Source organism: Trichechus manatus, unplaced genomic scaffold (genome assembly GCF_000243295.1).
Source record: "Trichechus manatus latirostris isolate Lorelei unplaced genomic scaffold, TriManLat1.0 scaffold00018, whole genome shotgun sequence".
Taxonomy (NCBI): domain Eukaryota; kingdom Metazoa; phylum Chordata; class Mammalia; order Sirenia; family Trichechidae; genus Trichechus; species Trichechus manatus.
This window is the reverse complement of record NW_004443954.1, coordinates 9171776-9192798: the sequence shown is the minus strand read 5'-3', so window position 1 is coordinate 9192798 and position 21023 is coordinate 9171776. Positions and strand designations below refer to the sequence as shown.

Genomic DNA, 21023 nt, shown 5'->3' with positions numbered 1-21023 from the left:
CTCATATTAATATAGATAAAAATGGTAGTGATATAGTAGTAAATAATACCTGTTGCTGTTGAATCACTTCTGACTCATGGCAGCCCCATGTGTGTCAGAGTAGAACGTGCTCCAAAGGGTTTTCAATGGCTGATTTTTCAGAAGTAGATCACCAGGCCTTTCTTCCAAGGCTCCTCTGAGTGGACTAGAATCGTCAGCCTTTCTCTTAGCAGCCAAGCAAGTAAATGATTTGAACCACCCAGAGATTCCAGTGATAATAATAGTAAACATTAAAATATTAACACTTACTTTGAGTGTATCATTGGGGTTAGGCCAGGAAACCAGAAGCCACTTTATGTATTTAGAACATTTGGAGCTTAATAAAAACAAGTTTACATGATAAGAGGCCAGGAAAACTGCTGCTGAAGGTCAAGGGGCTGTCACCAAAGTCAGAGGGGCTGACCCTGAACATTTCAGCCTAAAGCATGGATGCAGGTGGTTCCCAAGTGCTTGCCTGGAAGCTGCTGTCATTCCCCAGCACCTTCGTAGAGCTCCCACTGCTATCCCAGTTTGCAGTAGAGGCTTCCACAAACTTCCTGGAAAGCTGCTGTGAATTTCTCATCTTTCCTCACATTTGCCTTAAATTAGCTCCAAAGAATAATTTCCCCTGCTTCTCTTCTGTCTTCCAAGTTTCCTGCAAATTCTTCACATTGGGAAGATCTAGCCCAGAACATATAAAGGAGATTCTGGGAAATATAGTTCCCCTTTAGAAGAAAGTGTTAGACAGTCTGTCACAGTAGGCTACATATATCCCAAGCACTTTATGAATGCTTTGTAATCATTATCTTATTTAATCCCCATGGCAGTCCTACGGTGTAAGCACTATTACCGTTCACATTTTTAGGTGAAGTATTGAGTGTTAATGTGATTAAGTACCTTTTCCAAAGTCATGCAGCTAGTAACAGAAGATGAGTGGTTTTAAAATGTCCATCGGATTTCAGTGCATGAGTGTCTAACAACTACCTACTCCTGTACCTTTTACAGCTTTTCATTTATATTAGTAGTAATTAAGAAGTATGAATAAAATCTGTTGATGGTAGCTGCCAATACATTTGAATGCCCCAGGTTTAACTAGCCTGTGAGTGCACACAAGGTCATCTTCAAAATTAATACTTGCATTTTATCACTCCCTAAGCCTGAAATTTCCACAAATGTTTTGGTCCATGGCTACAGTGCTGTTATGACTCCATTGTTTTTTCAGTTCACAGCACCCACAGCCAAAATCGCCCGGGGAATTTTATGTCACAACTTTTGAACTGCTGGTAAGAATTTGTAAACAGTATCCTCTCTCTCCCTGGAAGCATTGTTCCCTAGAATGTTCAGGTCTGTACCTGAGACTGACTTCTTGCTCTAGATTCTGTTGGTAGGAATTTGTAGACAGTGTCCTCTCTCTCCCTGGAAGCATTGTTCCCTAGGATGTTCAGGTCTGTACCCGAGACTGACTTCCTGCTCTAGATTCTGTTTCTCATGGTCAGTGATTCATATGAAACTTTCTTCAGTTGGGCTTCTGTCTGCAGCTTGCACCCATTCCAGCTGCAGGACTCCTCTTTCACCTCCCCAAATCTATCAGCCCATCAGTTCTGTCTCTATGTGTCTAAATCCTAGTGGTGGAAAGAAATCAGTCTTTTTATTACCAGAAGCATCTCTGTGCAAATCTAAGGATTCAGATTTTTGCGTCTTAGAGAGTTTATCTCAAGTTCAAGTCACCAGAATCCTTTAAGTCCAAATGTCAATAGATGCATGAATTGAGTAAGGGGCAGGACACCTCCTCTTATTGATACAATCATCTAAAATCAAACTCTTGCCCAAGATACCCAACATACTCTATTGAAAACATTATTTTCATTTTGCTTACGATGGAGTTTGGTCTGTGTCTTCAGTTTCATGTAAAAAATATCCCAAACTACTTACCAGACTGATTAGAAAAATTAAGTTATTACTTGATTTATTAAGCTTATGTGATCTATTTTTAAAGAAAATAAAGGAAGACTTCAGTTTATTTGAAAAGAAATAAAAATACATCCAGAAACTTTCCATCTTATTTGAAAAGTAAAGGAAAATAAAAAGAAAAAAAGAGCACATGAGAGAGATCTCATGAAGTTTCAGGATAGAAATTGCTATGGATTTAAAGCCCTGTTATCTGACCTAATTTTACTTTAGCTGACTGTTCAGGCCTTCTGTGATAAGAGTATCTATCTGGTCCTTCTTTTTATTTTTCTTTCCATTTTCTAGTAGTCTTTGTAACGTATAATAAGTTCAAACAAATTACATGCACTCCTTACTTATCCACATGGTTAGGTTCCAAAGACTAGGTTGTTTTGCAGAAGTTGGCATCATGTGAAAATGGAGGATGACCACATCAGATCACAAAATGTAGGATGACTACATCCTTACATAACTGCCAAATTAAGTCATTACATAACTGCCAAACAACTGGGAATCATGGCCTAGCCAAGTTGACACATAACCTTAACCATCACAGCCAACGTTACTCTTGCCTCACACCTCAGCATTCATTGCTGCCAGAAATACATCATTAATGTGCAAAATAGTCAGATAGTAGATAGTTTACTATTGTCATAGATGCGAAATGTCAGCAAACGAGGTAGATGGTGAGGAGCAGGTGTATAATACATAGCTTCTGCAGAAGCAAAGTCCCAGATGTTTTCAGATGCATTTGATTGATGTATAATTGGGATTTAATTGAACTCTGCATTTCTTTGCAATTACTATTACAATGATAGAGTAATGGCCTCTCTAGTTATAACTATAATGATAAAGACTTTAAATAGCATAAATAAAAACAAAGACCTGTGCCAATTGGTTGTTTGCTTACCTGTTTTTTCAGAATATAAAAATCATTACATTTGTCTGATAAATATTTTGCTTCACAGTGTATTTATGGTAGAAATCTCTTGCTCTGTTGAGTTCCAACTCTGCATTCAATTTGCACGTTTTTAAGATTCACTGAATTATCTTCGTCTCTGAGATCAACCTGTGATCTTGCCACCTACAAAATTCCAGTTAGCGTCTAATCAGATAAATCTGTGTGTTAGTAGACTGTCTAAATGTCACCGAATATCCCTGAGACATCGTGACAGCAGTTTCTTGGATATGAGGAGAGACTACATTTTGCTAAACTGAGAAACCTATGACTGCTTTAATTGTTGTTTATTGGTACAATAAGGGACTTTAATTTCTAATATTGACCTGTGTCAGTAAACCAATCATTCATTCATTCATTCATTCAACACCACCTATGATCTAGGTAGAGTTCTAGGCCCTAGGGATAGAGTAGAAAACAAACCAGGTGTAGTAAGTTCTGTGATTTCAGGGTTGATCAAGCAGAGATAGGACCATGGGAGAAAATAGCACACAAGCTTTTGGGGTGGGGGTGGGGGGAAGTGCTTGGACAGGGTGGAATGAGAGGTGGAGTCCCACAAAGCAAGAGATCTTCCAGAGATAGCAACACAGGGCCACTACCCACAAGGAGCATAGGGCAAGGGACTTCCTGGGGGAGAGGGGAAATCAGAGAGGGATTTTATGTGTCTAGGTGGTGTCACTTGGCATCAAGGTGAGGACCCTCTGTGTCAGAGAGCTCTGAAGGGCAGCAGAGGTTTGGGGTCTTTTATAGCTTCAGGGTTTGTCTTATCTACAGTTGGCAGATGTTGAGAGCAGTTTCACAGGGTATGTAAATTAAGTAGGCTAAAACAGTTAAACAGTTAAAAATATGTTTATTTGGACTATATTTAAAGCAATTAAATGTGTGAGAATTTGAGTGACACCAGCCTGCCTTGGGCTAACAGTCATAGCCCGTAGTGAAGAAGTAAACAACATGGCGGCCATTGTAGGCTAATACACAGGGGACATCTCTGGCCCATTTATATAGTACCAGGTGAGCCTTGCTCATAGTGCTCCAGTAGGGAAGGGAGAGAGTCAGGCAACCAATAGGTAGGCAAATACTAAACAAGATGATTCTAGAGAGTGCTAATTGCTATGAAGAAAATAAAACATGGAAATGATAATGACTAATGAAGATTAGTAAGGTAAGTTCTCTGGTTAGGGACTGAATGATGACAAAAAGCCAGTCACCTGAACACCTGAGGTTTGAAAAGCATTCAAAGAGGAGAAATAGGCCACCACCGGCAACAACTAAAACAAGACGAAGGAATGGGGAATTTCCAGCAACCTGTCTGTTAGGAATCCTAATATCTGATTTTTCTTGCCTCCTCACTAGAACCACTGCCTCTCACAGAATCTGAACTTAAAATGACAGTGGCAGACTAGCATTGTGGGCTAAAACCTACAAGATGAAATGTGACTGATGGAAATGCGAAATGATGCTTGTAGCCTCACACACATAATTACACAGCACAAAATGGTGGACTTGTGGCTTGACAGCTGTTCACCAGAGAAGAATCTGGGAATTCTAATTGACCACGAATTGGAGATTGCTCTTTGTTGCTCCTGCCTGGGAAAACCAATGTGTAGATATCACCCTTAGGCAGATTTCTGCCCAATTTAAGGTATGATTAGAGCTGTCCAAAAATGGGACACCCTGCTTTGGCAGGGAAAGAACTCTCCATTCCTTAACTTGTTAAAAAATAAATAAAGGATGAACCCCCATCAGTGCTTTCCTAAAAATAAATTCTGTATTGGTTGGAGATGAGCTTAAGAGGCATTTTTCTACAAGTATGCGACTTGTTACTTGTTTCTTTCATTCCAATAAAATTTTCGACAGTTTGAGATATTTCTATATGGCTAAGAAAGAAGCAGTGACATTGGTATGTTAGATATATGGTGAGATTTTAGCAAAAGTTTAGTTTTTGAAAGCATCTTTCAAAATAGTAATCTGAGGTTTAAAATTCTTTTTTGTTTATTGTGGTAAATATATATGTAATAAAACACGTACCAACTCAACATTTTTCACGTGTACAATTCTGTGACATTAACTTATGTTCATCATGTTGTTCAACCATCAGCCGTATTTGTTTCCAGATTTTTCCATCACCCTTTCCATCACCCAACAGAAGCTCAGATTTTAAAAAGAATTTAAATATCTAGTATGTTTTAGGCTAGGTTTAATAATAAAGATACATATAAATAAATATATCCTGGTTTTGCCATATATTAGCTGTGTAATTTAGACAAGTTGCTTAATTCCTCTGCACCTTAGTTTCCTTGAAATGAGGACAATAACTCATGCCTTCCTTGAAAGATTGTTGTGAGGATTAATTTAGTTGCTGTTCATAAGCAGTTACAACAGTGCCCGGCAACAGTGATGCTATGTAACTGTTACCTTTTATTGTGGCTGTTATTATTAGATGTAAATGTGTGCTGTGTTTTTCCTTCAGGAATTAATGACCAAGTTAATAACTGAGACACCTGACCAGCCAATCCCGTTTCTTATTGACCATCTTCAGTCTAAACAGGGAAACCGTGGACAACTTCAAAGAACTTTGTCTGGTTCTGCAGCTCTCTGGGCAGAAAGTGAAACATCAGGTAAGTTAAAGTATATTTTGGAATTAATTTTGAAGAGGTTTTGCATACATTTAATGAAAAAGTTACAAAAGTCTTTCTAATGATAAGATAATCTCAATGGATAGCTGCTACCTAGCGTTTTCATGTATTCATTCATCTGTGACTTCACCCATACGTATGCTAACGTTTGTATAAAATATTCTTGAATTTGAATATTGTTTTACACATTATGCTTCAAAATACTGGAATCCTTGGTTTCCATTTTAACAGAAATAGCATGTAGATTTGCATGAAGAGCTTTCATTCTGTATGAATTTAAACCAATTATGCCAACCTTCACTTATTTCTTTTTTTTAAATGCGTGTAGTTCATCTGTGTAGAAAAAAATAGATTTCTGTAAAGTTACCTTTCTTGGTGACCAAACTAATGATCATTATCTATTTAACCTAACCCCAAATTTTATCCTATAAGAAAGTTCAACTTTATGAAGATCCACTTACTCTGGACACTGGGAACTGGCTTTACCGAGTCTGCAACAGCCTCATCTTCCCACTAAGCACTGGAAAGATAATTGAATAGAGTTGACTTTGACCTTTTTTTTTTCCTATTCACTTGTCTGTTCGTTTGACATTTACTTTCAAACTCAAATCCCTACATACCTACAGCTTGGGTAACCAACTGCTGCCTTTTTCCCATGGAGATATGACTGAATGGACTCCAAATACTTTGCAGGGATGACATCATCACTCCTCTCCTCCTCTTGGTGCTGTATGCTTTATAGGATCCCAAGAAAGAATGTTGGTCTTCTTAGGCTGTATTCTCATATTGTTGCCTTCTTGAGACCATGGCAAAAGGCCACACTACAATGGGTAGGGTAGAAATTCTGTGTCAGTTATCCATACATAAGTTATATGCATCATGCAGGAAACTAGAATATGAGCTTTTGACATACAAAAGAGGGAACTGTTGATTCTTCTGGGCCTCACCTTCTTGGATTTAAATTCTAAATAGTTTGGTTTGTAGGAGCTAAGATGGCAACCATTGCTTCGAGGCAGGCTAGATGAGGACTGTGAGCCCACTGAAGAAGCCACACTATATAAATTGTAATATCTAGAAATAGTATCGTAGTTAAAATTGAGGGTTTCCTGACTTCAAGTAGCTCTGTCACTGACTTGCTATGCAGTGTTTTGCAGGTTGTTTGATGTTGTGCTTCAGTTTCTTCATCTGTGAAACAGGAATAACATTACCTACCTCACATTGTTATGATTGAGGATTGAATGAGTTAACACAAGTCCACATCTTAGAAAAGTGCCTGGAAAATAGTAAATACTTAATATAGCTGTTACTAATAGTTGATGTCTATTTTCCTATTTTTTGTTATATCTTTATTAAATCTTTGCATTATCTTAGATTTGCTCTGGGAAATAAAGAGAAGGCAGGAAAATAATAACGTGTCATATTCCAGAGAGAGGATAGGAACTAGTACTGAAATTTCCAGCTACCCATTCATTAGGGAGATTCTTCCTTCTGACCTAATGTAGAAGATCTGAGTTTATTTTAAAAAGAGATAGAAATTGCTTTCAAGCACTTTTTTGGGGGCTGCCTGTGTCATCTCTGCCTGAGGTTGATAATCCATTGTAGGCAGCACACATTCAGTTGTATAATCACTGCAAGAGTGTGAAGAATACCTTGTGAAGGTATTTTCAGATATAAACTCTAGAAATTTAAAGTAAATCACAGGTAAATGCTCATGTTACTTGGTAAATTTCAAATTGTTTTCAAGTATTAAGCAATTCTGTCCAAGCATTTCTTTTTGTAGCATTCTTGTAGACACTGGTCCCTCTCTTGGTTGAAATTATTTTAGTATTTCATCTTTTAGTTCCAGATTTGCTTAATGCCTTGAATGTGTCCTACTTGAATGTGTCTGAGGGATCTCTCTAGTCCCTCTTCTAGCCTTTGCTTTTAAACCATTTCTGACTTCCTTGTACTCTGCATCAGTATGACTTGGATTTGCTCCTGTCTTTGATCTCTTTTGCCATTTTGTCAGGAGGCAGAACAAGTCTGTCTGCAAGCAACTTCTGGCTACCTCATTTCTCTTCATTTTATCTCCTTTCCAGTATCCACGTCTCAAAGATAAAAATTATGTATTGCTTGCTAATTATATTTTTATTCTGGAATTCTCCATTTTAATGCGTTAAAAAATTTAAGTATTTAAGGTCTCATATTTACATGTTACTCCAAGAATTTTTTTCCATTGGCAGGGGTGGGGGCGAGATTGGAGTGATGGAGAAAATCCTTGTTTGTATTATTTTGGGGGAGGTGAAATAGTATTACCTAATATTTTTTTAATTCTTAAATGTCCTCAAAACACAAAGTTTGGAAAGAGTATAGAGAGGTTAAAGAAATGATCGTGGACCTTGAGACATGAAATCTGGGTTGCAGTCCTCGTTCTACTTGATGGCTGTGCAAACCACGGTAAAATATTTACATTCTGCAAATCTCATTTTTATCATATTTTGAGAATCAGCTCTAGTAAGAAATAAAGTGCTTTAAACATTAAAAATTACGGTAAATAGTAATACTTTATTATTGTTAATAATGATGCTCCATTCTCCCTTCCATAACTGATTATCTGTCCCCATGAAACAAAAGGAGAACACCTTTTCTTTCTTTTTCAAGCACTAAAAATGACTTGATATTATTTAGGTTCTGAATTTCTCACTCCATGTGGTAGTCAGCTCAATTTTAATTGTTGTCAGAATGTTTAGTGTATTGTAGATTGTTCCTATATCTCAGAAGAAGGGAATATGGATAAGCCCAATAGACCTTGGTGTATATGAGTTTTCCGGCTTCACCTTAGCGCTGCTCTCAGCTCCTAGAGGCAACGCGCAGTTCCTTGCCACATGGTTCTTTCACATCGTGGCAGCTTACTCTTTAAAGCCAGTAAGGGAGTCTCTCTCAGTCAAGTCTGCTAAGATGGAGTCTGTAAAACAACATAATCATGACATTGACATAAGATCACCTTGGCCACATTCTATGGGTTAGAAACCAGTCAGATGTCCTATCTGCACTCAAGTGGGGAGGGGATTACACAGGGTGTAACAATACGGGGCAGAGATCATGAGGCCATTTTAGGGTTCTGCTCACCACAGTTGTTTAATGACTCTGCTTGGAGAGAGTGAAGGAGGCGGGTCAGTAAACCTGGAGTTATGATGATTATAAGAATCATTATCAATAGTCAGTAATTATTATAATCATTATAACTCCCTGTTTACTGATGTGGGTAATAGGATAACTGATTGTTTAATAAAGCAAGATGGGAACACAGGATTAAATTTATGAAGAAAATTATAGGTTCAGTTCTAATTGATGAATTTGAGTTTCTTGTGGGACATCTTAGTGGATAATTCCAGCAAGCAGTTGGATATAAGTCTAGAGTTTTGGGGATGGGTCAAGTAGGAGTCACAGATGTGGCATTAAGTATCACAAAAATCATTAAAACCGTGAGAGTGAAAGAATGGAAAAGAGTATGGGATGAGATGGGAGAAGGCAAGTGTGAGATTATACCTGGTGGCCTAAATTTTCTTTTTACTAAGAGGTAAGGTTATTTACTGAGGGCAAGAGGGATGGGGATTCATAGAGGAATTTGAATTGAGTGATGTCAATTATAGAGTCACCTAGAGAAAGGGAAAAGTGGTTCACAAAATGAAAACAAAAAACAAAAATGGTCAGTCGATTCTGGGACCTAACTGAAGTTCAGGATTGTTAATTAATCATGGAAATTATCTGGAAGACTGTGATTTTTTTCTCCAGCAGTACCCAGAAGTACTGAGCAGGGAGCAGAGGAAACAGTTTGGAGGGCTGATTGAGAATTGTGGTTGTGCTAGGGTGGGAGTTTTGCAATGGAGTTGAGGATATTTACATGCAAATTGTCCAGGTGATCAAGTACATCGTCTAGTATGAGAGGCTAGCAAGCAAGGGCAGAAAGGAGTTTAGACAGAGAAAGCAAAATGAAGAGGTAAAGACCTTTAGGAGGTCAGTGTAGGTGTGTAGGTACAATGAAAATATGAGAGATCCAGAAGGATAGGAGTTGTCCTGAGAGACTGATATATGAGATCAAAGTTTTTGAAGAACTTGGGTCCTCAAAAGGCTCCTCCAGGTAGAATGACCACCACTGTGTTAGGAAAGCAATGAGGTGAGGTTATTTACTGAGTGAAGGTCCTGTGAATGACCCTGGTTTGGAGGTGCTGAAGAATCAGGGAAGTGAAGCTCTTCAGAGTGAAGGAAGGCGAGGAAGTATGAAGCTTAATAAATAGTTTGTCTAAGGATTAAGAGGTCACAGAATTTTATCTAAGTTATTAAAATGACAAGGAAACCTGTGCCAATGTCTTCAGTAAGGCTGTGGGAATAATCAGAGGCAGAAAGATAGCAATAATGAAGATGACTGAGTAGTGTAGACAGGCAGTGTTTACCTCAAGAGATGAGGGACTTTTATTAACTAGTGAGACATCCTCTTATAGAGGCATTAGTGGACCAGGAAATCCCAGTCACACTTCTACAGCCTGTGGCAGCTGGAACGTAGGGGAATGAACACCCTCCACTGCAGGAAACTGCAGAGGAAGGAGTGATCTTGTGGAAGAATGAAGTGTTTGAAGGTGAGGGATTTGAAGATGCAGGAGTGTTTGTTTTCCATGGAATCTGTGCTTCCAGAAAAGGAAGAAGGATTTTAGAAGGAAGAGTATGGCAGGAGGGCAAGGGAAAGCATAGAGTGATTCTTGGATGTAAATATAATCAAAGTGGTTATAATTTGGGTAACAGTAATAATGCTAGTTTAAACCTTGACTGCAATTTTAAATTAATTATTTTAGTGCATCTTTTGATTAGCTAGAAAATATCTCAGTATTCAGAGTACATGGTATTATTCTTTTTGAAGATACTGAAAATAGCTGAGAAGTATCCTCTTGTTTTTAAATGTGTATAGCAACTTGGGATAAAACATTCTCTACTCAAGAGTCTTTCATTTAATATTTTGAAGGAAAAACCTGAACGTGATCTTATTTTTCTTCTTTTTAGATAGTTTTTCTTTGAGAATATTTATGAGATTTCTTTTTTCTTTAATTTTGATATTCAAAAGTTTTACTGGAATATGTCTAGCTGATAGTCCCTTTTTTAAATACTGACTTGTATTCAGTGACTCATTTCAATCAGCAGACCCAGGTCTTCAGCCCAAACCAGTTTACTTCTTGTGTACTTGGTTATTGCTCCCATTATATTTGTTTTGATTTCTTCTGTAGGAAAATCAACTATGTGTACATTGAGTTGCCTTTGCTGTCCTCTCTTCCCCTCATTTTGTCTGACATTGTATTTGCCGTTCTTGCTTTATCGACTATCTTTTGAGGAAGTCTATCAAGTGTGTGCTCTGTGTTACTGATTCAGTTTTCTATAGTATCAGTTTTCTCTTTTTGTCTTTGAGCACCAGTTTAAATCTTGGTATTGCATTTTAGTTTCCTGTCAGTATTTCCTTACCTCATCTCTTTTTTCTTTTTTAGATTTCTGTCTGCAGTTGCATTTTTATCATAGGTTGGTTGTCATGTCTCAGCTCTCATTTGTCTTTTGTTTCATAGAGTTCATTTTCTTTCATTTTTATTGAGAAGATAATACAGTCATGTTCTAAAATTTAATTGTACTTTCATAGTCAATCTTGTTCAGAACTATGAATTTCCTCTGTATCTTGAATGCTATATTCTTTTTTATATTGATTTTTTCTTAAAAAATATATTTTGTTTTTCCAAATTTAAATGAGAGAGTTTTATCTAGTTTTGCATTTGTCAATAAATAGTATAGGTGGACTCTTCTTTATCCCCCTCACAATATAAACAAACAAAAAAACCTATTACTGTTGAGTCGATTCTGACTTAGAGCGACCCTACAGGACAGGGTAGAACTACCCCCTAAGGTTTCCAAGGCTGTAATCTTTATGGAAGCAGACTGCCACATTCTCCTCCCGCCGAGTGGCTGGTGAGTTTGAACCATCAACCTTTCTGTTAGCAGCTGAGTGATTAACCACGGCACCACTGCACAATATAGCTTGGTACTATTTGGATCCTTCTCAGAAATTTTAGAGAGACAGTAGAAATTCATGCCTACTATTAAAATTTCCAGTTTCACTTGAATCCTATCAGTCTCTGTTCAGTGACCTGCAACTTCCTGCCTCTTCTTTACGATTAACTAAATGAGGACAATATCATTGCTAGATTATTTGAATGAGTACGAATTTTTTTTTCCCTTGTCAGAAGTGGGAAATGAAAAAACTACAAAATTTAATGTATCTTTCCTTTCTGGCTTCTTGTACTCTTTCTTTGTGTCATGGGATGCTAAATTTCATGGCAAGGGTTTTCTTCCTTTAGCTATGTTACATTAGAAGAAACTGGTGGTGGTGTTGTTAGCTACCATTGAGTAGGCTCCAACTCAAACTTTCATGTTAATATTGTGCTTAACTAGCAGATACCCAACTTGTCCACCTTCATCATCCCATTGAATAGTGAAAGAGGCATAAAAATTCCAAGCACTAGACACAGGGAATATTGGTCAGTGGTGTACTAGAACCCAGGAGGTACCCATGGAGGTATTTCCTAAATAGCATTAAGGTAGAAGATAGGCCAGGCAGAAAGAGATTGGAAGATTTCTGAACATCTGCAACGCTGACCCCTATCCCAGGGTCATCTCCTTTTGTTGGTTTACAGTCTAGGAGTATTTCTCTGTCTGCATCTATTTTGGAGACATAATTTATTCTACCACCACCTGTCAGTTTGTTGTACTGTGGTGGCTCGTATGTTGCTGTGATGCTGGATGCTATGCCGCCAGTATTTCACATACCAGCACGGTCACTGATGGTGGACAGGTTTCAGTGGAGCTTCCAGACTAAGACAGACTAGGAAGAAAGACCTGGCTATCTACTTTGAAAAATTAGCCAGCAAAAACCCTATGGACCACAAGAGAATATTGTCCAATGTAGTGCTTGACAATGGGCCCCTAGGTTAGAAGGCACTACACAATGGCTGCAACAATGGACTCAAACATGCCAAAGATCATGAAGATGGCTCAGGACTGGGCAAGTTTTGTTATGTTTTACATAGGACAAATTGGGTAACAGATAGTTAAGCACAGTATTAACATGAAAGTTTGAAGAATTCATGAGATGTTTAGTGCTATCTGTTGTTATGTGCCATCAGGTCGATTCTAACTCATAGAAGAGTATTGATGTCTAACTGGTATTTATAAGTGAGTGACCAGAGAAAGTTAGGAGTCATCAACAAACCTTGGATAGTTTTAGAACTCGTAAGTTAAGACAAGAAGGCAGAAGGAAATTCTAAGAAATGCCACATAGATAAAACAGATGGAAGATGAGAAAGCAGTGGATGAAACAGAAAAGGAGTGGTCAGATAGGTACTAATGGGGGGGACCAGGAGAATGTAATACCCTGAGAATAAAGAAAGGAAAGCTCTACAAACAATTGGTCTGTCTAAAAATATGAAATGCTACAAGGTAGTCAAGAGGGATGAAGTCTTGGAAAGATCATCATCTAATTTGGCAATGGGTATGACACTGATCACCTTTGAAGGGGAACTACAACTAAATTAGTTCAATTAACCTTTCTTGAATAGAGAAGTGGAAAAAAATAGGTGATACTATGGAAGAAATTTAGGTGAATATCAATGATTTTATGTGTCACACTGAACAATAGATAAGGTAGCATCAGGTGAGTGACATTTACTTAAATGTTTAATTGTTTTTATTTACAACAGAATAAAATGATTTATTCCATGACACTCATTCTTTTAAAGAACATTATTTTAAATAATGGAAACCCCTGCCTTAAAAAGCCTTTTATATAATAGTTTAATATGATATAATATCAATCATGTTCATATCCAAACTGATTCGTATCAAATCCCAAACTCAAATATACAAGGAAATACATTTGGTTATATGTATTAATTTTGATATGAGATGACCTGTAGCTTTTGCCAGGTGTATCTAATGACTTCATGGATCCGATTTGTGATCAATCTTAAATCACTTATCATTGGGTTTTTATATATATTTTGTTTTAATAGAACATAAAGGAACAAGAAGGGATTTCAGAAATTATGATAAACCCTGCCAACTAAATGCGAAGAAGCCTAAAAAATCGAAAAGTGACATTGCTGTGTCTAATATTTCTCCACCATCGCCGGAATCCAAATCATGTAAGGAAGCTTGTTATTCAAATATTGCTTAATGCCCGTGAGTCTATGTTATTAACAAGATGAAGAGACGGTAAGAATTGAAGCCAAACGTTTCATCTGAGATTTCTGGCTATTAATCCTAATGAATTTCACTTTCATCTTAGCATTAACATTGAGCTTTATTTATGCATACCTCTCAAACATGTGTAATTGATTTAGATCTTTTTGAGTATAATATTCCTTTAAGATTGTTAGCAGCATGGAGCAGAGCCCTTGTCCCTTGTGGCCAGTTGCAGCATTGTGTCATGTTCAAAAGCAGTACCAATCCTAAATTTACTAAGTATATAAAAACAAATTTAATTTTTTACAGAGGAAAAAAGAGATTTCTATTTAAAACATTTTAACAAAATTAAAACAAACAAGCAAAAAAAACCACAACAACAATAAACAATGCTTCAACCAGACTCTCCCTACTGATTATTTATGACAGAAGTCCCTATATAGTTTCTCTCCCTGTCTTAGGCTGAGTTCTCGAGAAGCAAAACCAGTAAAGTGTGTAAATATATATATATAGAGATTTATGTCAAGGAAATGGCTCATGCAGTTGTAGAGGCTGGAACGTCCCAACCCCGTGGATCAGGATAGAGGCTTCTCCTAATCATGTAGCTGCAGGGGCTGGCAAACCCAAGATCAACAGGTTGGAGAGCAGGCTCTTGCTCACAGGCTGTGAAGATCAGTGAATCTCAAGACTGGCAGGCAAGACCACAGGTAAGCTGCTAGTTCAGGTCCCAAGAACTGGTGGTCAGATGAACAGGAGCCAGTGGCAGGATCCAGTGCAGGCAAAGCCAGAACATCTGCTTATATTCAGATGCAGGCCACACGCCCAAGGAAACTTCCTTTTGGTTGATTGGCTACTCACAGCAGATTGCATCATGGGAGTGATCACGTATCAAATCTCAACAGGGAGTGATCACATTATATGACTGTCAAAGCACTGAGAATCATGGCCTAGCCAAGTTGACACACAATCTTAACCACCATAGTCCACCCCTTGTCAACTTGGCACCTGTACACATCTCCCCAAACCATACATAATTTCTGAATAAAGACAATTACAAAGTCATACTTGCACCTAACATGATACAATGAACACACATACAACCTAAAATGCACTAGCCCTGTTTGTATCTTATAAGTGAAGAAAACAAAAATATGTGATGCACACATACAAAGCAGAAATACTTACAACAATTATAGTCCTCATTTCTGCAACTGGTCACATGGCCGTAACTGGTATGTAGAGCTACCTTCTTCTACCAACCATTCTGTATTCCCTTTGCCCTCAGCAAGCACCTCAGCTGGTTGTGGTTCTTTGTCTGGTGGGGTGACCCAAACCTTCGTTCCTGAAGGGTCTGGGCCATTAGTAGCCATGTCAGAATTGGTTTGCTGTAGTTTTCCATTGACTTTAATCACAGGGCATGGTAGTACTAAGAGATGCCATAAGGGATCTCCTGCATTCTGGACATACTCTTCTTCTGTTATGTAATATCGATCTGATTTCCTCTTGGTAATCAGGATCAGTCACACCAGCCAGTATGGTAACTCCTTTCTTTCCCTGTTGATCCAGAGGCATAAGGAGCCCAAAGTGGCCAGGTGGCATTGTTAGCTTCCAGTTCAGTGGAATCAGTGATGCGTCTCCAGGTGGAAGCATTCCTCCCTTTGGAACTAAGACCTCTAGATCTGCAGAGCATAAGGTCACGGGGACAGGAAGCAAAAATCTTGCAAGTGGGTCACTAGGGATAGTAGTGAGTGGTGCCACTCCCATTTCCACCCCTTGATTCCTGGACCTGTGAATCCTGGCTATGGAGATACAACACCATATATTGGATGCTGGTTTAGAGCATATACAGCCTCCTGGAGAACATTGCCCCAACCCTGAAAGGTATCGCCACCTAGCTGGTGCTGTAATTATGTCTTTAGAAGGCCATTCCAATGTTCTGTCTATCCAGCTGCTTCAGGATGATGGGGAACATGGTAAGGCCAGTCAATTCCATGAGCATGGGTCCACTGCCGTACTTCATTTGCTGTGAAGTGACTCCCTTGATCTGAGACAATGTTGTGTGGGATAACATGACAGTGGATAAGGCATCCTGTAAGTCCATGGATGGTAGCTGTGGCAGAAGCATGGCCTGCAAGGAAGGCAAATCCATATCAAGGGTAAGTGTCTATTCCAGTAAGGACAAAACGCTGCCCTTTACATGATGAAAGTGGTCTAATGTAATCAACATTGTCACCAGGTTGCTGGCTGATCACCTTGAGGGATGATGCCATATCGGGGACTCAGTGTTGGTCTCTGCTCCTGGCAGACTGGGCACTCAGCAGTGGCTGTAGCCAGCTCAGCCTTGGTGAGTGGAAGGCCATGTTTCTGGGCCCATGCATAACCTCCATCCCTGCCACCATGGTCACTTTGTTCATTAGCCCAATGAACAATGATGGGAGTAGCTGGGGAAGGAGGATGAGTGGTTTCCACAGAACACGTCATCCTATCCACTTAATTGTTAAAATCCTGCTCTGCTGAGGTCATCCTTTGGTGAGCATTCACATGAGACAAAAATATCTTCACTTCTTTGGCTCATTCAGAGAGGTCTATCCATATACCTTTTCCCCATAAATCCTTGTTTCCAATTTTCCAATCATGTTCCTTCCAAGTCCCTGACCATCCAGCCAAACCATTGGCCACAGCCCATCAGTCAGTATACAGTCTCACATCTGGCCATTTCTCCTTCCAAGAAAAGTGAACAACTAGGTGCACTGCTCGAAATTCTGTCCATTGGGAGGATTTCCCTTCACCACTGTCCTTCAGGGTGGTCCCAGAAAGGGGCTGTAGTGCTGCGACTTCTGAGTGATGCCTGCATATCATGCAGAACCATCTGTAAACCAGGCACCAGTTTTCTCTTCTTCAGTCAACTGATCATAAGGAACTCACCATGAGGCCATAGGTGCAGCCTGGGAGATGGAAGGTAACTTAACAGTAGAGACCATGGGCATTTGGGCCACTTCCTCATGCAACTTACTTGTGCCTTCAGGTCCTGCTTGGGCCTGATCATGTATGTATCACTTCCATTTGTTGACGGAGTGCTGCTGTGCATGTCCAGCTTTATGACTCTTGGGTCAGACAACACCCAGTTCATGATGGGCAGCTCAGGCTGCATGGTGACTTGGTGTCCCATGATAAGTGTTCAGTCTCTACTAAGGCCCAGTAACAAGCCAAAAGCTGTTTCTCAAAAGGAGAGTAGTTACCTGCAGAGTATGGCAGAGCTTTGCTCCAAAATCCTGAGGGTCTGCACTGTGATTCGCCAATAGGGGCCTGCCAGAGACTCCAAACAGCATCTCTATCTGCCACTGACACTTCAAGCACCATTGGATCAGCTGGATCATATGGCCTCAGTGGCAGAGCAGATTGCACGGCAGCCTGAACCTGTTGCAGAGCCTTCTCTTGTTCTGGACCCCACTCAAAACTAGCAGTTTTTCGAGTCACTTGATAAATAGGCTGGACTAGTACACTCAAATGAGGAATATGTTGCCTCCAAAATCCAAAGAGGCTGACTAGGTGTTGTGCCTCCTTTTTAGTTGTGGGAGCAGCCAGATGCAAATAACTTATTCTTCACTTTAGAAGGAATATCTCGACATGCCCCACACGACTGGACCCCTAGAAATTTCACTGAGGTGGAAGGTGCCTGAATTTTTGTGGGATTAATTTCCCACCCTCTAGCATGCGATAAGTCCAGAGTCATCGACACTTCTTTCTTACTAGGTCCAGTCAGTATAATGTCATCAGTGTAATGGACCAGTGTGACATCTTGTGGAAGGGAAAGGTAATCAAGGTCCCTGTGGACCAAATTATGACATGGGACTGGAGAGTTGATATAGCTCTGAGGTAGGCAAGTGAAGGTGTATTGTTGGCCTTGCCAGCTGAAGGCAAACTGCTTCTGATGGTCCTTCAAAACAGGTATGGAGAAAAAGGCATTAGCCAGATCAATAGCTGCATACCAGGTCCCAGGAGATGTATTAATTTGCTCAAACAATGAAACTACATCTGGAACAGCAGCTGCAATTGGAGTCACCACTTGGTTAAGTTTTTGATAATCTATTGTCATTCTCCAAGATCCGTCTGTTTTTTGCACAGACCAGATAGGCAAGTTGAATGGGGATGTGGTGGGAATCACCACCCCTGCATCCTTCAAGTCCTTGATGGTGGTAGTAATCTCTGGAAATCCTCCAGGAATACAGTATTGCTTTTGGTTTACTCTTTTTCTAGGTAGAAGCAGTTCTAATGGCTTCCATTTGGCTTTTCCTACAATAATAGCTCTTACTCCATTTGTTGGGAATCCAATGTGGGGATTCTGCCAGTTGCTGAGTATATCTGTTCCAATTATGCATTCTGGAACTGGGGAAATCACTACAGAATGACTTTGGGGACCCGCTGGACCTACTGTGAGACAGACATGAACCAAGACTCCATTAATAACTTGACCTCCATATGCCCCTACTTTGACTGGTGGGCCACAGTAACATTTTGGGTCTCCTGGAATTAGTGTCAGTTCAGAGCCAGTATCTGGTAATCCCCGAAAAGTCTGATTATTTCCCTTTCCTCAATGAACAGTCACTCTCATAAAAGGCTGTAGATCCCTCTGGGGAAGGCTGGGAGAGAGAGTAACAGTATAAATTTTTGGCAGTGTATTGGAGTCCTTCCTCAAGGGGACCTAGCCTCCCCTTCATTCAAGGGGTTGTAGGTCTTTAAACTCACTCAAGTCTCAGAATTGATTGAAAGACCATACGTAACTCTCTATTCTAATGATTTGAGTTAGACTGCTGTTCACTTGACCTAGAATTCATCTGCTTGTACAGATCAAGTAAACATTTAGTAGATTTCCTATGTTTTACTCCTAAGTGACTAAGTAGCCAGTGCCATAGGTTCATACAAGTCAGACTATTCTGAATATTGCTTTGACTTTGCTGTCCATTACTGTAACCACGCCCACCTCGTCTTTGTCAATTGAGTGCTGCCAGTTGGCCCCCATTACCATGGGGTCCAGTCAGCCCCATTGTAGTTAGATGTGTTAATTCAGTTAGGTCAGTTCCCACTGTCAAATCTGATTTACGTAAAATAGCAATCACAGCAGTCTTCAAGGATGCTGAGGCTTCCTTCACAAATTTGTTCCTCACAGTTGTGGTAAAAAGTGTGTCCTCTGGGTACTCCATGTGTTGGTCTGTTGGTCAAACCTGATAAATCCACTCTAGCATGCCAGTTTCCCTAAGCCTTTGGATACTTTCTTATATAGTATACCGAGACAGGTCTGGTACTTTAACTTGATTTAGTCTAGGCCACCACGTAATCCATGCTTCAGCAACCCAACGAAATAAACTATTAGATCCTTTCCTAACTTCTCGAGCTGAAACATTGAATGAAGAATCTGTGCTTGGTGGACCTATATCAATAAACTCAGACTGATCCATCTTTGTGTTCCTTGCACCATTATCCCATACCCTCAATAGCCATTCTCACACATATTCCCCAGGTTTCTGTTTGTACATATTAAGAAAAGTCAAGCAGTTCTTTTGAAGTGTAGCGTACCTCCTCCTGGGTCGCACTTTGTACTTCACCTTTTGGGTCTCGCTGGGACTTAAGTCTAGTTATAGGTCTAGAAGCCAGAATCTGTAGTGTGGGATAATTTTGAGAACATTTAGCATTGTCTTGTAAAGCATCTGCCTCAGGTGATGCCCCAAGCAATGACTCGGACAAGGGCTCTTTAGAGGCACTTAGGCTAATCTCATTAGATGGGAGTAGAGGGGCTAATGGTTTTTCTGGGCAGGGTGGTTTAGAAGACAGAGTAATCTCTTCAGATGGGAGTGGTCCTGTTGGCAGGAGTGATGCAACAACGGAATTTAGGGGCTCATTGTCTCCAGCTTCCTGATTATCTGCCCATATGTCCCCATCACAAGTTTTAGGATCCCATTTCTTTCCAATCAATGCCCTCACTTTAACTTCAGACACCTCTTGAGGTTGGCAGTTGAGTTGGCATTGTAATTAAGCCTCTCTTACAGTCAGACTCTGGGTTTGGTTTTTGGCAGTATCAGCTGTTACTAGAAGAAACGAGGCTTTCTTTGAAAGCACAAGTGGAAACTTTGAGGTTGTTTATGTGGCACTTGAGCTTTGACTCTGAAGCCCTGGGCACATCTCTTTCTTTCACCAGTTTATCTAGCGAAAGTAGGACCAACCAACCAGCTTCCTGATAATTCTCATTTTGACAAAACTATAGCTGTCACACATATGTTCACCCAGAGCCTCAGCTTTCACCAGTACTTGATCTATTGGTGGTGATATTTTGCATATTTGCATTGCCACCTCACACCATGGATTAGCAATGCCGTCTTTACTACTAGAAGCAGAGTCATGAACATCTTTAAGACTAACCAGACTTGAGAACCAACTTAGAAAACTCATCCTTACAATTTTGTTTCTCTAGAACCACTTTTGGTACCAAATGTCTTAGGCTGGGTTCTCTAGAGATGCAAAACCAGTAAAGTGTATCAATATATATATAGAGAGAGATTTATATAAGGGAAATGGCTTATGTGGTTGTAGAGGCTGTAATGTCCCAAGACCGTAGATCAGGATAGAGGCTTGTCCTGATTCACATAGCTGCAGGAGCTGATGAACCCAAGATTGACAGATTGGAGAGCAGGGCTCTTGTTCACAGGCTGTGATGATTGATGAATCCCAAGATTGGCAGGCAAGACCACAGGTAAGCTGCTAGCTCAGGTCCCAAGAACTGGAGGTCAGATAAACATAAGCCAGCTGCAGGATCCAGCGCAGGCAAAAGCCAGAAGATTTGCTTATATTCGGATGCAGTCCACATGCCCAAGGATAATCCCTTTCAACTGTTTGGCCACTCACAGTAGATCCCACCATGGGGGTGATCCCATATCAGATCTCAACAGGGAAGTGATCACAACATCATACGACTGCGAAAATGCTGAGAATCATGGTCCAGCCAAGTTGACACATGATCTTAACCATCTCACTCCCCCAGTACCTAAAGTACCCCTTCTTTCAGTGCTCCTCCTATTTTCCCACTGCCTTAATAGCCATTGGATATATTGATGCTCTGCTTCTACCACATACTTACACCAACTAGCTCAGGAGCCTGTAAAAAAATCACACTTTTCCTTGGAAAACAGGAAGATTGAAAGCTGTTCTTTTTATACATTAAT

General features: G+C 39.8%; 1 protein-coding gene across 2 annotated transcripts in view; it reads left to right on the top strand.

Moving 5' to 3' along the window:
• CUNH8orf34 (chromosome unknown C8orf34 homolog) overlaps nt 1-21023 on the top strand; it is a 478679-nt gene that overhangs the window by 82453 nt on the left and 375203 nt on the right. Inside the window, exons 2-3 of one of the 2 annotated variants that reach the window (XM_023727758.1) lie at nt 5394-5541; nt 13638-13769. In XM_023727758.1, coding sequence (XP_023583526.1) covers nt 5394-5541; nt 13638-13769 — 280 coding nt within the window. Of the gene's footprint in view, nt 1-5069; nt 5542-13637; nt 13770-21023 lie in introns of those variants that run through there. The other variant, XM_023727760.1, reaches the window with a different exon arrangement.